This window comes from Salvelinus namaycush, unplaced genomic scaffold, assembly GCF_016432855.1.
Source record: "Salvelinus namaycush isolate Seneca unplaced genomic scaffold, SaNama_1.0 Scaffold649, whole genome shotgun sequence".
In the NCBI taxonomy this organism is placed as follows: domain Eukaryota; kingdom Metazoa; phylum Chordata; class Actinopteri; order Salmoniformes; family Salmonidae; genus Salvelinus; species Salvelinus namaycush.
The window spans coordinates 62,658-79,011 of NW_024061363.1; the positions used below are offsets into that span (position 1 = coordinate 62,658).

The 16,354-nt window shown below is 42.1% G+C and overlaps 2 protein-coding genes, 1 long non-coding RNA gene and 5 other non-coding genes across 8 annotated transcripts; 1 reads left to right on the plus strand and 7 right to left on the minus strand.

The window, feature by feature from the left end:
- Window positions 1–982: 982 nt before the first annotated feature.
- Window positions 983–1,702, minus strand: LOC120042257. Its single transcript, XR_005476056.1, has 3 exons — window positions 1,663–1,702; window positions 1,260–1,375; window positions 983–1,091 (listed from the first exon to the last, which is right to left on the minus strand). It is a non-coding gene; the product is annotated as an uncharacterized LOC120042257 (long non-coding RNA).
- Window positions 1,703–3,476, minus strand: LOC120042252 (MLX-interacting protein-like; the record flags this gene model as incomplete). Its single annotated transcript, XM_038987116.1, has 4 exons — window positions 3,121–3,476; window positions 2,357–2,966; window positions 1,850–1,956; window positions 1,703–1,735 (listed from the first exon to the last, which is right to left on the minus strand). Coding segments are annotated over exons 2-4 (732 nt in total), but the record flags the coding sequence as incomplete, so codon positions are not given.
- A 1,758-nt stretch (window positions 3,477–5,234) lies between these two features.
- trnaa-cgc lies at window positions 5,235–5,306 on the minus strand. The gene has a single exon. It is a non-coding gene; the product is annotated as a tRNA-Ala (tRNA).
- A 1,316-nt stretch (window positions 5,307–6,622) lies between these two features.
- On the minus strand, window positions 6,623–6,694 carry trnat-ugu. The gene has a single exon. It is a non-coding gene; the product is annotated as a tRNA-Thr (tRNA).
- A 462-nt stretch (window positions 6,695–7,156) lies between these two features.
- trnaa-cgc lies at window positions 7,157–7,228 on the minus strand. The gene has a single exon. It is a non-coding gene; the product is annotated as a tRNA-Ala (tRNA).
- A 1,338-nt stretch (window positions 7,229–8,566) lies between these two features.
- trnat-ugu lies at window positions 8,567–8,638 on the minus strand. The gene has a single exon. It is a non-coding gene; the product is annotated as a tRNA-Thr (tRNA).
- Window positions 8,639–9,100: 462 nt separating this feature from the next.
- Window positions 9,101–9,172, minus strand: trnaa-cgc. The gene has a single exon. It is a non-coding gene; the product is annotated as a tRNA-Ala (tRNA).
- A 2,655-nt stretch (window positions 9,173–11,827) lies between these two features.
- LOC120042256 (serine/threonine-protein kinase pim-3-like) lies at window positions 11,828–14,478 on the plus strand. Its single transcript, XM_038987120.1, is given in 7 exon segments — window positions 11,828–11,915; window positions 12,225–12,245; window positions 12,248–12,333; window positions 12,480–12,530; window positions 12,646–13,009; window positions 13,905–14,081; window positions 14,282–14,478. Coding segments are annotated over 7 exon segments (984 nt in total).
- Window positions 14,479–16,354: the final 1,876 nt, after the last annotated feature.

Here is a 16,354-nt window from a genome sequence, read left to right on the forward strand (position 1 = left end):
CCCTTTTTTCTCCTCTTTTTTTTCTTTTTTTTTTGACTAAAAGGAAAGTTTTATTGAGAGTCCATGGTCATGGTAACTCTATAGTGCTAGTAAAGTGGCTAAAGGAAAGTAATTTTTGAGAGTCCATGGTCATGGTAACTCTATAGTGCTATTGGAGGTCTATTTTTGTGGTCTTAATGACCCCCTATCTTTTGTATGGGGTGTGGGGTGTGTAAGGTGCAGGTGCAGTGTATGTCCGGGCGTTCCTCTGCTGTACTGAAAGCCTCAGTGGTGGTCCAGCCCGTGGTGGTGGTGTTGGTCCTCGAGGGGTTTAGGGGTACTGGAGTCCCATGGTGTGGGATTTGCTGTGAGTCAAGTTGCCAGCCGGAGATGTCATCCAGTTATTCCGTTGTACTGAGAGCCTCAGTGGTGGTCCAGCCCGTGGTGGTGGTGTTGGTCCTCGAGGGGTTTAGGGGTCCTGGAGTCCCATGGTGTGGGATTTGCTGTGAGTCAAGTTGCCAGCCGGAGATGTCATCCAGTTGTTCCGTTGTACTGAGAGCCTCAGTGGTGGTCCAGCCCGTGTTGGTGGTGTTGGTCCTCGAGGGGTTTAGGGGTCCTGGAGTCCCATGAGACAGCTCGGTACCTTCAGCTGTTCAAAATGTTGTATCAAGACTGCCCAAATGTGACTTATTGGTTTATTACTGATCTGGTATTAAACATAACAAGAATGGGTGCCGATATTGGGAAGGTCATGTAGAAATATATATGTTTTTTTTAATAGTTGAAATAGAAGCTTTGGGTTGCATGTTGGAACATTCAACAGTGTGAGGGTATCCATCTTTCTTTCATTACTTTACTATTTGTACCCTGCATCTGAAAATAACAGGATGTGCATACACAATGCTTCTGAACTGAACTTGAAATAAAAGCCATCAAAAGCTAGATTTGGAAGATATGAGTATGATGACTCAGAAGATGGATGACAGACAAGATAATGGCTTTACATTGGACTGGGACTTGAGAGTGGGAACCAGGCTGCTCAGTGTTTTGAAGCCAATGTTGATGTTAAAGCGCCTCTTCTGTTCAGCAGTGATGTGGGTCACCCTACGGCTCTGGAACAGATAGGGAGGAGAGACAAGTATCATCACAATGATCAGTGTCCACAATGCTTCTACGGCAGGCACACTCAGCACCAGACCTGCTTGAAAAAGCTGAATTTATACAGTCAAAGAAACGCACACAGAGATAGAGAGAGAAGCAGGCATGTGGGCTGATGATACCTGGTTGGACTCGTTCTTAGAGAGGGCTGTGCTGCTGCTGCTGAGGGGAGACTTAGGACTGGAGACCTGCTCTGACCCACACGGTGACCCCTGACCTGAGCCACGCTCCTCATGCCCTGGGAGACACAGATAATCCAGAGTTGCCAAAAACCATCACAACAAAGACTGCTACACCAGTGAGCACCAACTCACAAAGACAAATCAATAATGTTATGGAAAGCAGAAGTGCTGTAAACATTCCAAAAACAATGTGTATGAATGTTACCATGCCACATTCTGTATGCATATGTAAAGTTATTAGATCGATAGCTTAGGTTAGACAGGAGGAAAGTACCCTCGGACACTTGACTGAGGTTAGTGTACATACAACAGAAAAAATAAGGGCTTGGTGTATGTCACTCACCAGTACAGTCCTCTTTATTGATAATGAGCTGGGGAGACTTCGGAGTCTGTGGAAGGATATGAAATCCAGGAGCCTGAGAGAGAGGGGGATGGGAAGAAATAAAACACAAATTAAATGAAAACGAACTAACATAAAACTGGGTTCAGTGTAAAGTAAGGCAGGCCCTTCAGAGCAGACACGGTCTTACCCTTGATAGGCTTGAGGAGGCGATGACCACGCCAGTTGAGGGAACCACGTCTGCTTTCAGGGGAGTTGGAGTAACAATCACTGCACTGGTATGCCCTGGGAAGGGGGCTGAGACAGCAAAATATTTGACATTACAACAGTCACAGAATAAATGCTGATTTTCTCTCATTTATTTCATCTCTAATATTGAGCTTGGATGTCATTGATGATCTTTGCTAGGATCATTTGGGCTCAATTGCTTGCAAATATTGACTAGGTTTCATTCAGTTTTTCTTTACAATAGTCTTTACTGACTATAAAAATGACAAACAGTATTGCCACCTTGTGGTGTGATCACAATATGAGATGGCTCTCTAGTGAAGCAGTAACCCCCCACTTCAATAAATGGTAGTGTTTTGGGAGTAGCACCTGCTAGGCATGAATTAATTCAATATTACATTCAATATTAATATCAATACACCATTCTCATCCATCAACAATGAAATAGTTTGGGATGTGATTAACTCACTTGTTAGGATGAGGTGAGATGAGGGGATGGGGTTGGCAGGAACTATCCTTTGCACATGGCATGTCTTTTTGCTGGAGCAAGAAGGCTGGATGGGTCTGGGCAGGGCGAAAGTATGGGGGGGTTGGAGGGGGATGGCAGGTGAGGGTGCCAGGGGCTGGAGGGGGGGTGGTGGTGGTGGAGGAGCCCGGGTTAAGGAGCTGAGCTCAGAGCCCTGACTGAAGGTGGTGGCAGCCTCACTGGGTGTAACAATGGAGGAGGCAGTGTGTGTGATGACAGATGGGGGTGGGGAACCGTCCAGGCTTGTGGCATCGTCCAGGGGTGGGGGGGCTACTGATGTTGCTGTGACAGCACCTTGGCAGGGCTGGGTGTGTGGCAGTGTGGGAGGGGCTGAGGGTTGCATGAGGGAGGAGCCTCCAGCCTGACCACTAGGTGGCACTGGCGCAGTGAACAGAGGCATGTAGTTCTGTACATAGGAGGAACCTTCACCGGTCCCACTGGTTTGATTGGCCATGAGGGAGGAGATAGGCAGGGGGGCTGCGGAGACGAGTCTGTGGTCATGACTGATGGACGGTAGGTCAGCTGAGAGGTGCATGGAAGAGAGAAGCTGGCCCTGTCAAGTCACAAGGACAGGAGAAAAGAAAGCACATTTATAATGTTATCAGTTAGTCAAATTATGTGAAACCATCTAAGAATAAAGGTAGGAGTGTGTTAGGTCTGGGGGTATGTTAGGGCTGAGGTTCACAGTGACTGGGCCTAGGGTTTACCTGGGATTGAGAGCTGCTGCTGGGTAGAGGAGTGACAGATGAGGCAGTGAGGGAAGCAGAGGGGAAGATGGGCTGACGGAGGCTGTGAAATAAGTCTGGGAGAAGTCTCTAGGTTAGTTAAAATTAGTATAACATCCACTCCACCAACATAAGTGTTAGGATATGCCACCTGCTGTATTACAGTCAACAGCATGGGACTAAGAGGTTAGGCAGACATCACGCAATGATTTGGAGCACAACTCAGTACATGAATGCTTTTTGTGTTTTTTCGTCACAAAATAGGTGGCCTATGGCGCTTGCAACGCAGATTTTCTCTGCTCAAATTTTGAGAGGGAACGTATTATTCCTTCCATCACGGTGCGGGCACTGTTGTGTAGATAGAGAGGCTGTATTTTACCAACAAACTTGCTTGGTTGAAACATTTATTTTGGTCCTCTTTCTTTTCTGGCACAATGTTGTTTCACAAAAGAATGAACTCTACATTATAAATTCAAACTACTGTAAAAAAATAAGCAACAGTAGCTAACCAATTTGGCGAAAATATTCATATTTTCCCACCAGGTGTGTTTTTGGCTGGGTGGTTGGTTTGGTAAGTACACTACAATGATGGTTACTGGATTTCTGTCTCTAGTTGTTGTTGTTTTTCTTATGCTCATGTGCTGTGCTGCCTGTATCATACCCTGTTTGAAGAAGTCTGTTACAGATGTGGCAAGGACCTCTGGTATGATGCCGTTGCTTGATGCTACAGTTGGAGAGGCTGTTACGGAATCAAGCTTTCGCAGGAGAGTGGGCCTGACAGAGGAGGACCCTTGGTTTGCTGTAGTAGAGGTTGTCGAATGAATAAAAAGTGATGTTTGTCCTCCCTGTTGTGAAGGTTTGAAGTTCCCGGGTGGCGACGAGCCCACCTGGTACAGGTTGTATAGAGGGATGGACCTGAGGGTTTAACATTTTCTCGTTTTTTGGTTAATAATGTGGGATTTTGGACTCAACAAGGCTTTGAGGCGGTCCATGGACAATTGGCAGCTACATCCCTGATGGCATTTCAAAATAGAATCGCGGTTGATATGTTATTGGCAGAACGGGGGGGGGTCTGTGCAATGTTTGGTGAACAGTGTTGTACTTTCATTCCCAACAACACAGCTACGGATGGGAGTCTGACTGTAGCATTGGAGGGACTTCGTACCCTTAATGGTAAGATGAAACAGCATTCTGGAGTGGACACTTCTATGTGGGACTCATGGATGGATGTTTTTGGTAAATATAAGACGCTGGTTTCCTCTATCCTAGTATCTATTTCCGTTTTTGCAGGCATTCTTGTACTTTGTGGATGCTGTTGCATTCCATGTGCGCGCACGCTTGCTAGCCGTGTTATCACTGCCGCCATAGACCCTAATCAGGAAAGGGCCCAAATGTTCCCATTGCTTGATGATGGGGAAGCTGGACCTGTCTATCTATTTGAGGACTAAGAAACTTTTATGTCACGTCTCTTGTGAGACGTGAAGAGGGGGAATCAAAAATTTGTCTTCTGACAAATTTTAACTAGTTTATTCACGTCTATAAGACGTGAAGAGGGGGATTTGTAAGAAATTGTATTAGATACTGGTAACTTGTTTTACAACTTCTCAACACAAGCTATACTTGGCACAACATGCACCCATCCCCACTATACCCCCACTACTTTGTACCCTTATAAATAACCGCAGACCCACACACACACTCCCCTCCCCCATGAATAGGGCCCTGTGAAAACAAACGCACATGCAGGATGCTTTTGGATGAGACTAAGACAAAGAACTGTGTGAAGAGCCAATGGAATGTCGACATCAGGCCCGGACAGGACTACCCACGACCCAGATCGACCAATCAGAAGGCCAGACTACAAGATCAACCTACTTTGCTTGTTGCCTATATAATCTGTATGAACTGTTTAGAGCGCTCTCTTTTCCGACGATTCCATACGAATCAGACAGAAGGGGCCGTGCTGCACGATATACTAAGATATTTTTACATGTGATTAAACGGCCTTATTATACAAATATCCACCTCGTCCTATGTCTCCACTTGATCTCCTGTCTCCAGTAAACGTTTTATCAACACAATGCAACAATTTAAAATGGAGAAGCTGGGGATTGCACCCAGGACCTCATACATGCGAAGCATGCACTCTACCACTGAGCTACATCCCCTTTCTGTTGAGTTTCTATGGCGTGAGGAGGTAAGGCAATAAATAGGCCATAGTAGCGAAGTAATTACAATTTAGCAAATTAACACTGGAGTGATAGATGAGCAGATGATGATGTGCAAGTAGAAATACTGGTGTGCAAAAGAGCAGAAAGTAAATAAAAACAATATGGGGATGAGGTAGGTAGATTGGGTGGGCTATTTACAGATGGGCTATGTAACAGCTGCAGCAATCGGTTAGCTGCTCAGATAGCTGATGTTTAAAGTTAGCAGTGTTGCCAACTCCTCAGTAAGGAAAGTAGCTATTGGCTGTCCTAAAAGTCGCCAGAAGTCGCTAAATGACGTCATCGCCTAATTTGCATAATTGGCCATGTGCATGTAATTGTGACGGACGCTGTAGGAGAGAGGAATAACATCGTGGGAGAGACAAAAAGTGAGTAAAAAACACCCTAAATATGTTTACAACTACAAATTAACTTTCTTCTGTCGATTCTTGTTTTTTTTATGTCACAATTCCAACCCTCCTTTATCCTGGCTCGGGACCGGAAAAATTGACCCAAAAGAGACACTCTGGCGGAGTTACTTATTTTTTTATTACATTTTTTTTGTTTCGTTTTCTTAATTTGGTTTGGTTTTTAACCTTATGGTCCACTTAGGAGCCTACAACAAGTCACAGTAAAACATGAACATTTTTAACCATTATTTTTTTATTTTTTTTTGTATACAATCTACATTAAAAATCTAGATGGACCAAAAAGAGACAATAGAAAAAACTGTCAATGGCAATGTGAGAAGATTATGGTAACTAGTCTGGCCCTAATTCAGGTTTATAGTTATTTTTTTTAATGTAAGCCAGGGCGGGGGCATGCAGCTGCGGCTTCCCGCATGCGCGATTCATTTGCAGTCTGGACGCGGAGGGGTGAACATCTTCTGCTCTGACTGCAGCTGGGAGGGACTGATGCGTGAGGACTGGGCCACCTGTGAGTGCTTTTGGACGGGGATGGGGCCCACGGCAGCACCCGCTTCACGTCAGAGTCAACAAAAGTCTCAAATAACACCAGAAAAAGTCGCTAGATTTGTCGCTAGTCGCTTTATTGAAAATGTGTCGCTAGAGGAGTCAGAATACTTGCCAATTTGGCAACACTGAAAGTTATTGAGGGAAATATATGTGCCCAGCTATATACACTCGACAGAGAATTAACTTGGGCGCCACAACCCCTTACTATAACAGCTGTGTTGCCATATTGATACATCTTTCTTTGTAGACAAAGTCCTCCAATGAAAGTACATTTATTTCCATGGTATCATGTGTCTTTAAGTAAGGCACGGATGGGACTTGAACCCATGATCTTCGGTTTACAAGACCGACGCCTTACCACTTAGCCACCATGCCACTCTATGCATAAAGATATTTATCGACATTCTGGAAAGTAGTAGTTGTGTAAATGTGAATTTGGCACACAAATAATCTCAGTGGAGAATCTTGGGATTGAACCGAGGACCTCATACATAAATAGCATGCACTCCCCCTCTGAGCTTTCATCCCATTTCATTTGCAGATAAAAAGCAATATTAATACAATGTACTTTTTATATACACCACTCCATTGAAACTACAATGAAATGATAGCAGCAATTCTTAATAAAGGCACGGACAGGGATGGAACACATGAACTTCAGTTTTTGAAAATGATGCCATAAAAGTTGGCAAACATGCCACTTCTGTTCTATAAATGTACGACCAGGGATAGAACGCATATTCTTCAGATTACAACACCAAATTATTTAGCACATCTCTGTTTCCTGCTTAGAACTTCAACATTCTGTAGGAGTTGTGTCAATGCAACAATTTAAAATGGAGAAGCTGGGGATTGAACGCAGGACCTCATACATGCGAAGCATGCGCTCTACCACTGAGCTACATCCCCTTTCTGTAGAGTTTCTATGGCGTGAGGAGGTAAGGCAATAAATAGGCCATAGTAGCGAAGTAATTACAATTTAGCAAATTAACACTGGAGTGATAGATGAGCAGATGATGATGTGCAAGTAGAAATACTGGTGTGCAAAAGAGCAGAAAGTAAATAAAAACAATATGGGGATGAGGTAGGTAGATTGGGTGGGCTATTTACAGATGGGCTATGTAACAGCTGCAGCAATCGGTTAGCTGCTCAGATAGCTGATGTTTAAAGTTAGCAGTGTTGCCAACTCCTCAGTAAGGAAAGTAGCTATTGGCTGTCCTAAAAGTCGCTAGAAGTCGCTAAATGACGTCATCGCCTAATTTGCATAATTGGCCATGTGCATGTAATTGTGACGGACGCTGTAGGAGAGAGGAATAACATCGTGGGAGAGACAAAAAGTGAGTAAAAAACACCCTAAATATGTTTAGAACTACAAATGAACTTTCTTCTGTCGATTCTTGTTTTTTTTATGTCACAATTCCAACCCTCCTTTATCCTGGCTCGGGACCGGGAAAATTGACCCAAAAGAGACACTCTGGCGGAGTTACTTATATTTTTATTACATTTTTTTTTGTTTCGTTTTCTTAATTTGGTTTGGTTTTTAACCTTATGGTCCACTTAGGAGCCTACAACAAGTCACAGTAAAACATGAACATTTTTAACCATAACATTTTTTATTTTTTTTGTATACAATCTACATTAACAATCTAGATGGACCAAAAAGAGACAATAGAAAAAACTGTCAATGGCAATGTGAGAAGATTATGGTAACTAGTCTGGCCCTAATTCAGGTTTATAGTTATTTTTTTTAATGTAAGCCAGGGCGGGAACATCCAGCTGCGGCTTCCCGCATGTGCGATTCATTTGCAGTCTGGACGCGGAGGGGTGAACATCTTCTGCTCTGACTGCAGCTGGGAGGGACTGCTGCGTGAGGACTGGGCCACCTGTGAGTGCTTTTGGACGGGGATGGGGCCCACGGCAGCACCCGCTTCACGTCAGAGTCAACAAAAGTCTCAAATAACACCAGAAAAAGTCGCTAGATTTGTCGCTAGTCGCTTTTTTGAAAATGTGTCGGTAGAGGAGTCTGAATACTTGCTAAATATAGAAACAAAGTCGCTAATTTGGCAACACTGAAAGTTATTGAGGGAAATATATGTGCCCAGCTATATACACTCGACAGAGAATTAACTTTGGCGCCACAACCCCTTACTATAACAGCTGTGTTTCCATATTGATACATCTTTCTTTGTAGACAAAGTCCTCCAATGAAAGTACATTTATTTCCATGGTATCATGTGTCTTTCAGTAAGGCACGGATGGGACTTGAACCCATGATCTTCAGTTTACAAGACCGACGCCTTACCACTTTGCCACCATGCCACTCTATGCATAAAGATATTTATCGACATTCTGGAAAGTAGTAGTTGTGTAAATGTGAATTTGGCACACAAATAATCTCAGTGGAGAATCTTGGGATTGAACCGAGGACCTCATACATAAATAGCATGCACTCCCCCTCTGAGCTTTCATCCCATTTCATTTGCAGATAAAAAGCAATATTAATACAATGTACTTTTTATATACACCACTCCATTGAAACTACAATGAAATGATAGCAGCAATTCTTAATAAAGGCACGGACAGGGATGGAACACATGAACTTCAGTTTTTGAAAATGATGCCATAAAAGTTGGCAAACATGCCACTTCTGTTCTATAAATGTACGACCAGGGATAGAACGCATATTCTTCAGATTACAACACCAAATTATTTAGCACATCTCTGTTTCCTGCTTAGAACTTCAACATTCTGTAGGAGTTGTGTCAATGCAACAATTTAAAATGGAGAAGCTGGGGATTGAACCCAGGACCTCATATATGCGAAGCATGCGCTCTACCACTGAGCTACATCCCCTTTCTGTTGAGTTTTTATGGCGTGAGGAGGTAAGGCAATAAATAGGCCATAGTAGCGAAGTAATTACAATTTAGCAAATTAACACTGGAGTGATAGATGAGCAGATGATGATGTGCAAGTAGAAATACTGGTGTGCAAAAGAGCAGAAAGTAAATAAAAACAATATGGGGATGAGGTAGGTAGATTGGGTGGGCTATTTACAGATGGGCTATGTAACAGCTGCAGCAATCGGTTAGCTGCTCAGATAGCTGATGTTTAAAGTTAGCAGTGTTGCCAACTCCTCAGTAAGGAAAGTAGCTATTGGCTGTCCTAAAAGTCGCCAGAAGTCGCTAAATGACGTCATCGCCTAATTTGCATAATTGGCCATGTGCATGTAATTGTGACGGACGCTGTAGGAGAGAGGAATAACATCGTGGGAGAGACAAAAAGTGAGTAAAAAACACCCTAAATATGTTTACAACTACAAATTAACTTTCTTCTGTCGATTCTTGTTTTTTTTATGTCACAATTCCAACCCTCCTTTATCCTGGCTCGGGACCGGAAAAATTGACCCAAAAGAGACACTCTGGCGGAGTTACTTATTTTTTTATTACATTTTTTTTGTTTCGTTTTCTTAATTTGGTTTGGTTTTTAATGGTAAGATGAAACAACATTCTGGAGTGGACACTTCTATGTGGGACTCATGGATGGATGCTTTTGGTAAATATAAGACGCTGGTTTCCTCTGTCCTGGTATCTATTTCCGTTTGTGCGGCTATTCTTGTACTTTGTGGATGCTGTTGCATTCCATGTGCGCGCACGCTTGCTAGCCGTGTTATCACTGCCGCCATAGACCCTAATCAGGAAAGGGCCCAAATGTTCCCATTGCTTGCTGATGGGGAAGCTGGACCTGTCTATCTATTTGAGGACTAAGAAACTTTTATGTCACGTCTCTTGTGAGACGTGAAGAGAGGGAATTAAAAATTTGTCTTCTGACAAATTTTATCCCATAGCTTTGTCTTTTATACTTTTATGTCACGTCTCTTGTGAGACGTGAAGAGAGGGAATTAAAAATTTGTCTTCTGACAAATTTTATCCCATAGCTTTGTCTTTTATACTTTTATGTCACGTCTCTTGTGAGACGTGAAGAGAGGGAATTAAAAATTTGTCTTCTGACAAATTTTATCCCATAGCTTTGTCTTTTATACTTTTATGTCACGTCTCTTGTGAGACGTGAAGAGAGGGAATTAAAAATTTGTCTTCTGACAAATTTTATCCCATAGCTTTGTCTTTTATACTTTTATGTCACGTCTCTTGTGAGACGTGAAGAGAGGGAATTAAAAATTTGTCTTCTGACAAATTTTATCCCATAGTTTTGTTTTTTACTTTTATGTCACGTCTATAAAGACGTGAAGAGGGGGATTTGTAAGAAATTGTAATAGATACTGGAAACTTGTTATAACAAACTTCTCAACAAACGCTATACTTGACACAACAGGCACCCATCCCCCTCTCTTCCCCACACATGTTGTTCTCATCAGATAACAGCCACAGACCCACACACACAACCCTCCCCCATGAACAGGAATCTGCTAAAACAACCCCACACACACACTATGTTCAGGGTTGGGACTAAAGACAAAGAACTGTGTTGGGAGCCAACGGAACGTCGACATCAGGCCGAACAGGACTACCCACGACCCGGAGCGACCAATCAGAAGGCCAGACTACCAGATCAACCTACATCATGTACCGCATATATAATCTGTACAATATGTTTAGCGGGCTCTTCTCCGACGATTCCATAAGAATCAGACAGAAAGGGGCCGTGCTGCACGCTTTGCCAGATATCTATACACTTGAATAAACTGCCTTATTATACAATTATACACCTCGTCCTATGTCTCAACTTGATCTCCTGTCTCCAGTAAATGTTTTATCAACAGCGCAAATCACCCCTTTATGATAATGAGCATTTGATTGGTCCAAATCGACAACATGGTAAATATATATACCATTTTATTGGTTGAGTCCTCCGGGTCGCTTGTCAACACAGCGCAAAACCTCCAGACAAGAGATCTTTGGGCGTCTCGTACTATGAGAAAGTAGTACGTGTATACATATCCTTATATCTGATAAATTACACAATGTTTTTTATTTTTTTTATTGTATGAATCATCATATTAAATCTCTACATTTCAATTAATTATTGCTGGATATTAAAACAAATTCCAGTAAAATACCGAGTAGTCTTTCGGGGCGGAGGGATATAACCATCCTCCACTCGTCAAAAAATATTGGCGTTATAGAAAAGGTAGGGAAAGACTGTGCCAGAGCTCAGAGATCAAATCTGTTCCGTGATATCAACACAGTCCCTTGGATTTCTTACAAACTTCTTCGATTGCAGTTAACCGCTCTGCAAGTGTCCTTCAGTACTTCAAGAAAACTGTAATCTTCCAAGTGCAGACATCAAGATACAGGATTATTTTTGTACGCGGCGTTTCTAATCTGGAAAAGCTAGAGGCGGCACTGTATTTGAGTCACAGCGACGGGCGGGTGGAGTTGGCACACTGGATTTATTAGCTAGCGTTAGCCTTTTCAATCATATTTCCATAGGATTGGATCGGGATCCACCTTTTCAGATAAACAAGGATTTCGTGTTGTCTTCCGTTCGAATATGTTGCTGTCAAAGTTTGGCTCATTCTCGCACATTTGCAACCCTTTGAGCATGGACCATTTACCGGTGAAAATACAGCTCCAGCCAGGTATGATTCGAACCCGCTGTCATTCTTCGTACATTGCCAGAAATAATGTTGCACTGTTTAGTGAAGTAGCTTTATATTGCAATCATTAATGCGTCCAATAGTTAGTCAAATACAATTATTTAATTCACTCTAAAATCCTGTGCGTGGAATTATTTAAATGGCTTCGTGCGGTGGATATGCACGCCAACGGTGATTTATTAGCAAACATAGCTAATATCAGTTAGTAACTGTCTGGAAAGTCTAGTCAACGGCTGCGACTCGAGTGGCTATCGTTTATTCTTATCTGCTCTCAATTTGATGTTTCTTCAGTTAAAGTGGAAAAGGAGCCATTCGAAAGGTTTACAAGGTGGGATCCGTGCTCGGCAGCGGTGGATTCGGCACAGTCTATGCCGGTAGTCGGCTCTCCGATGACGCACCGGTAAGAATAGGAATGCTTTGATCTCGGCACATGGCGCCATCAAGGCATCCATCTCATGGTTATTGACTAATTTAGTTGTTGCTACAATGTATGTCTTCACGTCTGGCTATAATGTATCTAATGTGTATTTTTAACCCCGAAATTAGGTCGCAGTGAAACATGTGCAGAAGGAGCGGGTGACCGAATGGGGTACTATTGTAAGTATCACCACTCCGGTTTGTTTATGTTTTTCACCCATGCTAGTTGTCGTTGTTTGATATTTGAATCGATTCTAGGTAACTCAACTCATTTGTGATTCATGTTTTCTTACAGAATGGTGTGATCGTGCCTTTGGAGATTATTTTATTGAAGAAAGTCAGTTCGTCGTTTCGAGGGGTTATACAACTCCTGGATTGGTATGAGCGACCAGACGGCTGGTTGATTGTCATGGAACGACCGGAGCTGGTCAAGGATCTTTTCGATTTCATAACTGAGAAGGGCGCTTTGGACGAGGAGACTGCGAAGGGATTTTTCCGTCAGGTTTTGGAGTCTGTTCGCCACTGCTACAGCAGCGGAGTAGTTCACAGAGATATCAAAGATGAAAATCTGCTTGTAGACCTACGCACTGGGGACCTCACACTTATTGACTTTGGTTCAGGGGCGATTCTCAAGGACACAGTCTACACTGACTTTGACGGTACGTACCCTACCCTTCCCTTTGGCCAGCAGTGGCTCCATTGTATTTTCTGGTTTTGTTTTTGAAGGTGCATGATGGTCTGCACTGACCCTTGACTTGCCTTCAGATATATTTGTTTGACTCCAGTTATTTTAGACTTTTTGGTTTACCCTTATTAGATTTGGAGTCTTTTTGGCTTTAGTATAGATAGCTACTTGCCTTATTAGATCATCAGCTGGTAATTTCTCTTCCACCCCCTCTATTGGCGGGTGTGTCCACACAACGCTGTGACGCAGTGGTTTGTTTTTGGTACCTCATGAAATGTTTTCCCTCGGGTGGTAACGTTATCAGCCATGTTCACTTTGTTGTCCTAGTAGTTATTTATAAAGGTGCTTTACATTATTTCATATTATTCAATAATATAACACACTAGTGTAGTAAAATAGGTTATTGTTATATGTTGATCATTGCCTGTTATGTTACAAGAAACGCCCATTTCAAAGCCTAGGTAATGGCTATTGGGCCAGCTGCCACGTAACATCTGTTTGTTGTGAAACCTGAGCTTGGGCTGATTCATGTCACATGATAGCTCGCATTGCACTCAAGTTTTTTTGGGTAGCCAAGTTACTCATGCCCGAGTTGTGGAAAGAAAAGGGCATTATAACGCCAGTATAAGTCCTTGTTTGAATGGAATTACACTTGCCTTGTTCAGCCTTTATAGAGACATTATCTGTCAATTTTTTTAAAATATCAATTTATAGTATCTTACAAAATCCTACAATATTGCAATATGGTCCTGTTATTGTCACATTAAATGCCCCAAATAAACTGTTTGATGTTTATTATAGAAGTAAAACATCACTATTATAGAAGTAAAACCTCACTAATGAGCCTTTCCCCCCTTTTTCTCCTCCAGGTACAAGAGTATATAGCCCGCCAGAGTGGATCCGCTTCCATAGATACCACGGGCGCTCGGCTACGGTGTGGTCGCTAGGGGTGCTTCTGTATGACATGGTCTGTGGAGACATCCCCTTTGAGCAAGACGAGGAAATCCTCCAGGGGAGACTGTACTTCAGGAGGAGAGTGTCTAATGGTGTGTACTACCTCCAATATACAACCTACAATCATACACACATTGCTTAACGCTCATTTCTAATCTTAAAACATATTTCTAAACACTCATTTCTTTTTTCTTTTCTTGTGTGTTCCTATACACCTCTATCTCCCGCTTGAGATTCTCCCACAAAATAAAATACTCATTCATGTTTTCCCCTTTTCTCTCCCTCCTTCCAGAGTGCCAGCAGCTGATCAAGTGGTGCCTGTCGTTACGGCCCTCAGATAGGCCTACTCTGGAACAGATCCTGGACCACCCGTGGATGCGGTTGGCTGGGGAAGTGTCGATGTCCTCCAAGACGGAGAATGGTGACATCCGGCTGAGGACCATCGACACGGACATATCTAGCACAAGCTCCAGCAAGGAGAGCCTATGAAAGAGGGGATGAGAGAAAAGAGGAGATAACTGGACTTAAAGGGCTCTGGTCCTTATGCCCCACTGGCTTGAGCAGGCAGAATACATTTTTTTTGTATGGAATTATTATCATTTATTACAGTTTGTTCTACCTTTTGATCTTTTATTTTTATACCTCATTGTTTCCTAATGTGGGACATTTGCTGTTTGGGGCGGTCTTTACCAGTGACTATTTATTTTGTACTTTATTATTTTCTAATTTGTTATAACGGTGGGTTTATGCATCTGGTTTAAAGCCCCCTATTCAGACAGACATGGCTGCTCTCATAGAGCTAGGAGAATACTTTATTTTTAAACATTTTGGTTTGTAGTGCCTTTTTGAAAGCTGCTTCTCGGGGCTTTTGTCCAAATTTTTGATTTGTTATAACCCTTTCCGGCTGGTTTGTTTGTACGTATCCCACCCTGTCATGATGGAGATGAGTTGTCTTCCTCCATAACAGTGTGGTCAACTACACCACCCAGCATGCTTAGGGATCATAAGAGGGGGGGGGGATGTGTTCCCCATGGAATACTTGAAACACAACTCACTCACACTGCACCCCCTTACTAAGCTGCTCACTCATACTACAGCCTCAGTTGTTTAGATTTCTCAAAATTGAATCCTTTCATTTCTGAATGTGTATTAAAACTACATATTTGTGTGTTTAGCCCCTTGGAAATGTATTTTATTTAAATGTATTGCCTTTCCCCCATCTCGTAGCTGGCACTATAATTCTCCTGCCCTGAACTAATGTATCCATGGCTTAAGTGTGAAATGCACTATCAATGCAATATTCATGGGTTCTTTTTCAATACATATATTGTGCAGGTTATTTTCTTCCTATGCTTTTCATTTCTTCAGAACATGTAGACGTTCCACACTCTTGTAGCTTATTTATTTATTGTCGATGTTTAAGAGTGAGAAATCCCAGAGTTTGCATATCTTTACATGGCCTTTTGTTTTGCATTCCTGTAATATTTTTTTTTTACACAATTTGTTTCAATTGTGGATGGATGCACTGAAGTTGTCTGAAGGGAATAAAACAAGGTTTACTTAAATTTGGAAGAGCTATGAATGTTATTTAACTCCTTTTTATATTCCTATCTGTGGTAATGTTGGAATAATTGATCTAAAAGTACATCTGTTTTTTTGGGGTACATTACACGTGTGTTGTCTCCATGCATTGAACTCCATGGTACACGTATGGCTATTGGGTTGGATAGGGCTATTCTAGTTAGATTCATCATTGTCACTATGTGGCTTGCCTGGTGTTAGATATTCTCTTTCAGTTTAGCTGTATGACATGAATGATAGAGATCTGGAGAGATTTTTTTTTTAATACAAACTTTTCAATTAAATCTCTTTTTGTACATAAATCATACTTGTGTCGTCGTCTTGACCTATTGGTAAAACTTCCTCAGTCATTGATTAAACCCTATAAACCAAATGGGTAACGGTGTTTGCATATATACAGTAGTAATACTAGTGATCAAAATAGTTATTACAGCTCCTCTAAAGATGGCTCGATTTAAACATAGAATCCTTACTCACACACATACTACTGGTAGACGGAATTCATTACACACTAAGAGTTAAAGTATTGTTCATAAGATCAATCTGACAGCTTCACTTAGACATTACAGAATTAATTAAAATAATGACTGTGCTGAAACCATAGTCCCTAATAGAGGACATACACTGAGTATACCAAACATTTTCCTCAATTTCGTCAGGCTTGAGACAATTGAGACAATGGTGGAGAATGGTGGACACTCAAGGTGTCAAGCATTCCACAGGGATGCTGGCCCATGTTTGTATTTCTATTTATTAAGGATCCCCAGCAGCTACTCTTCCTGAG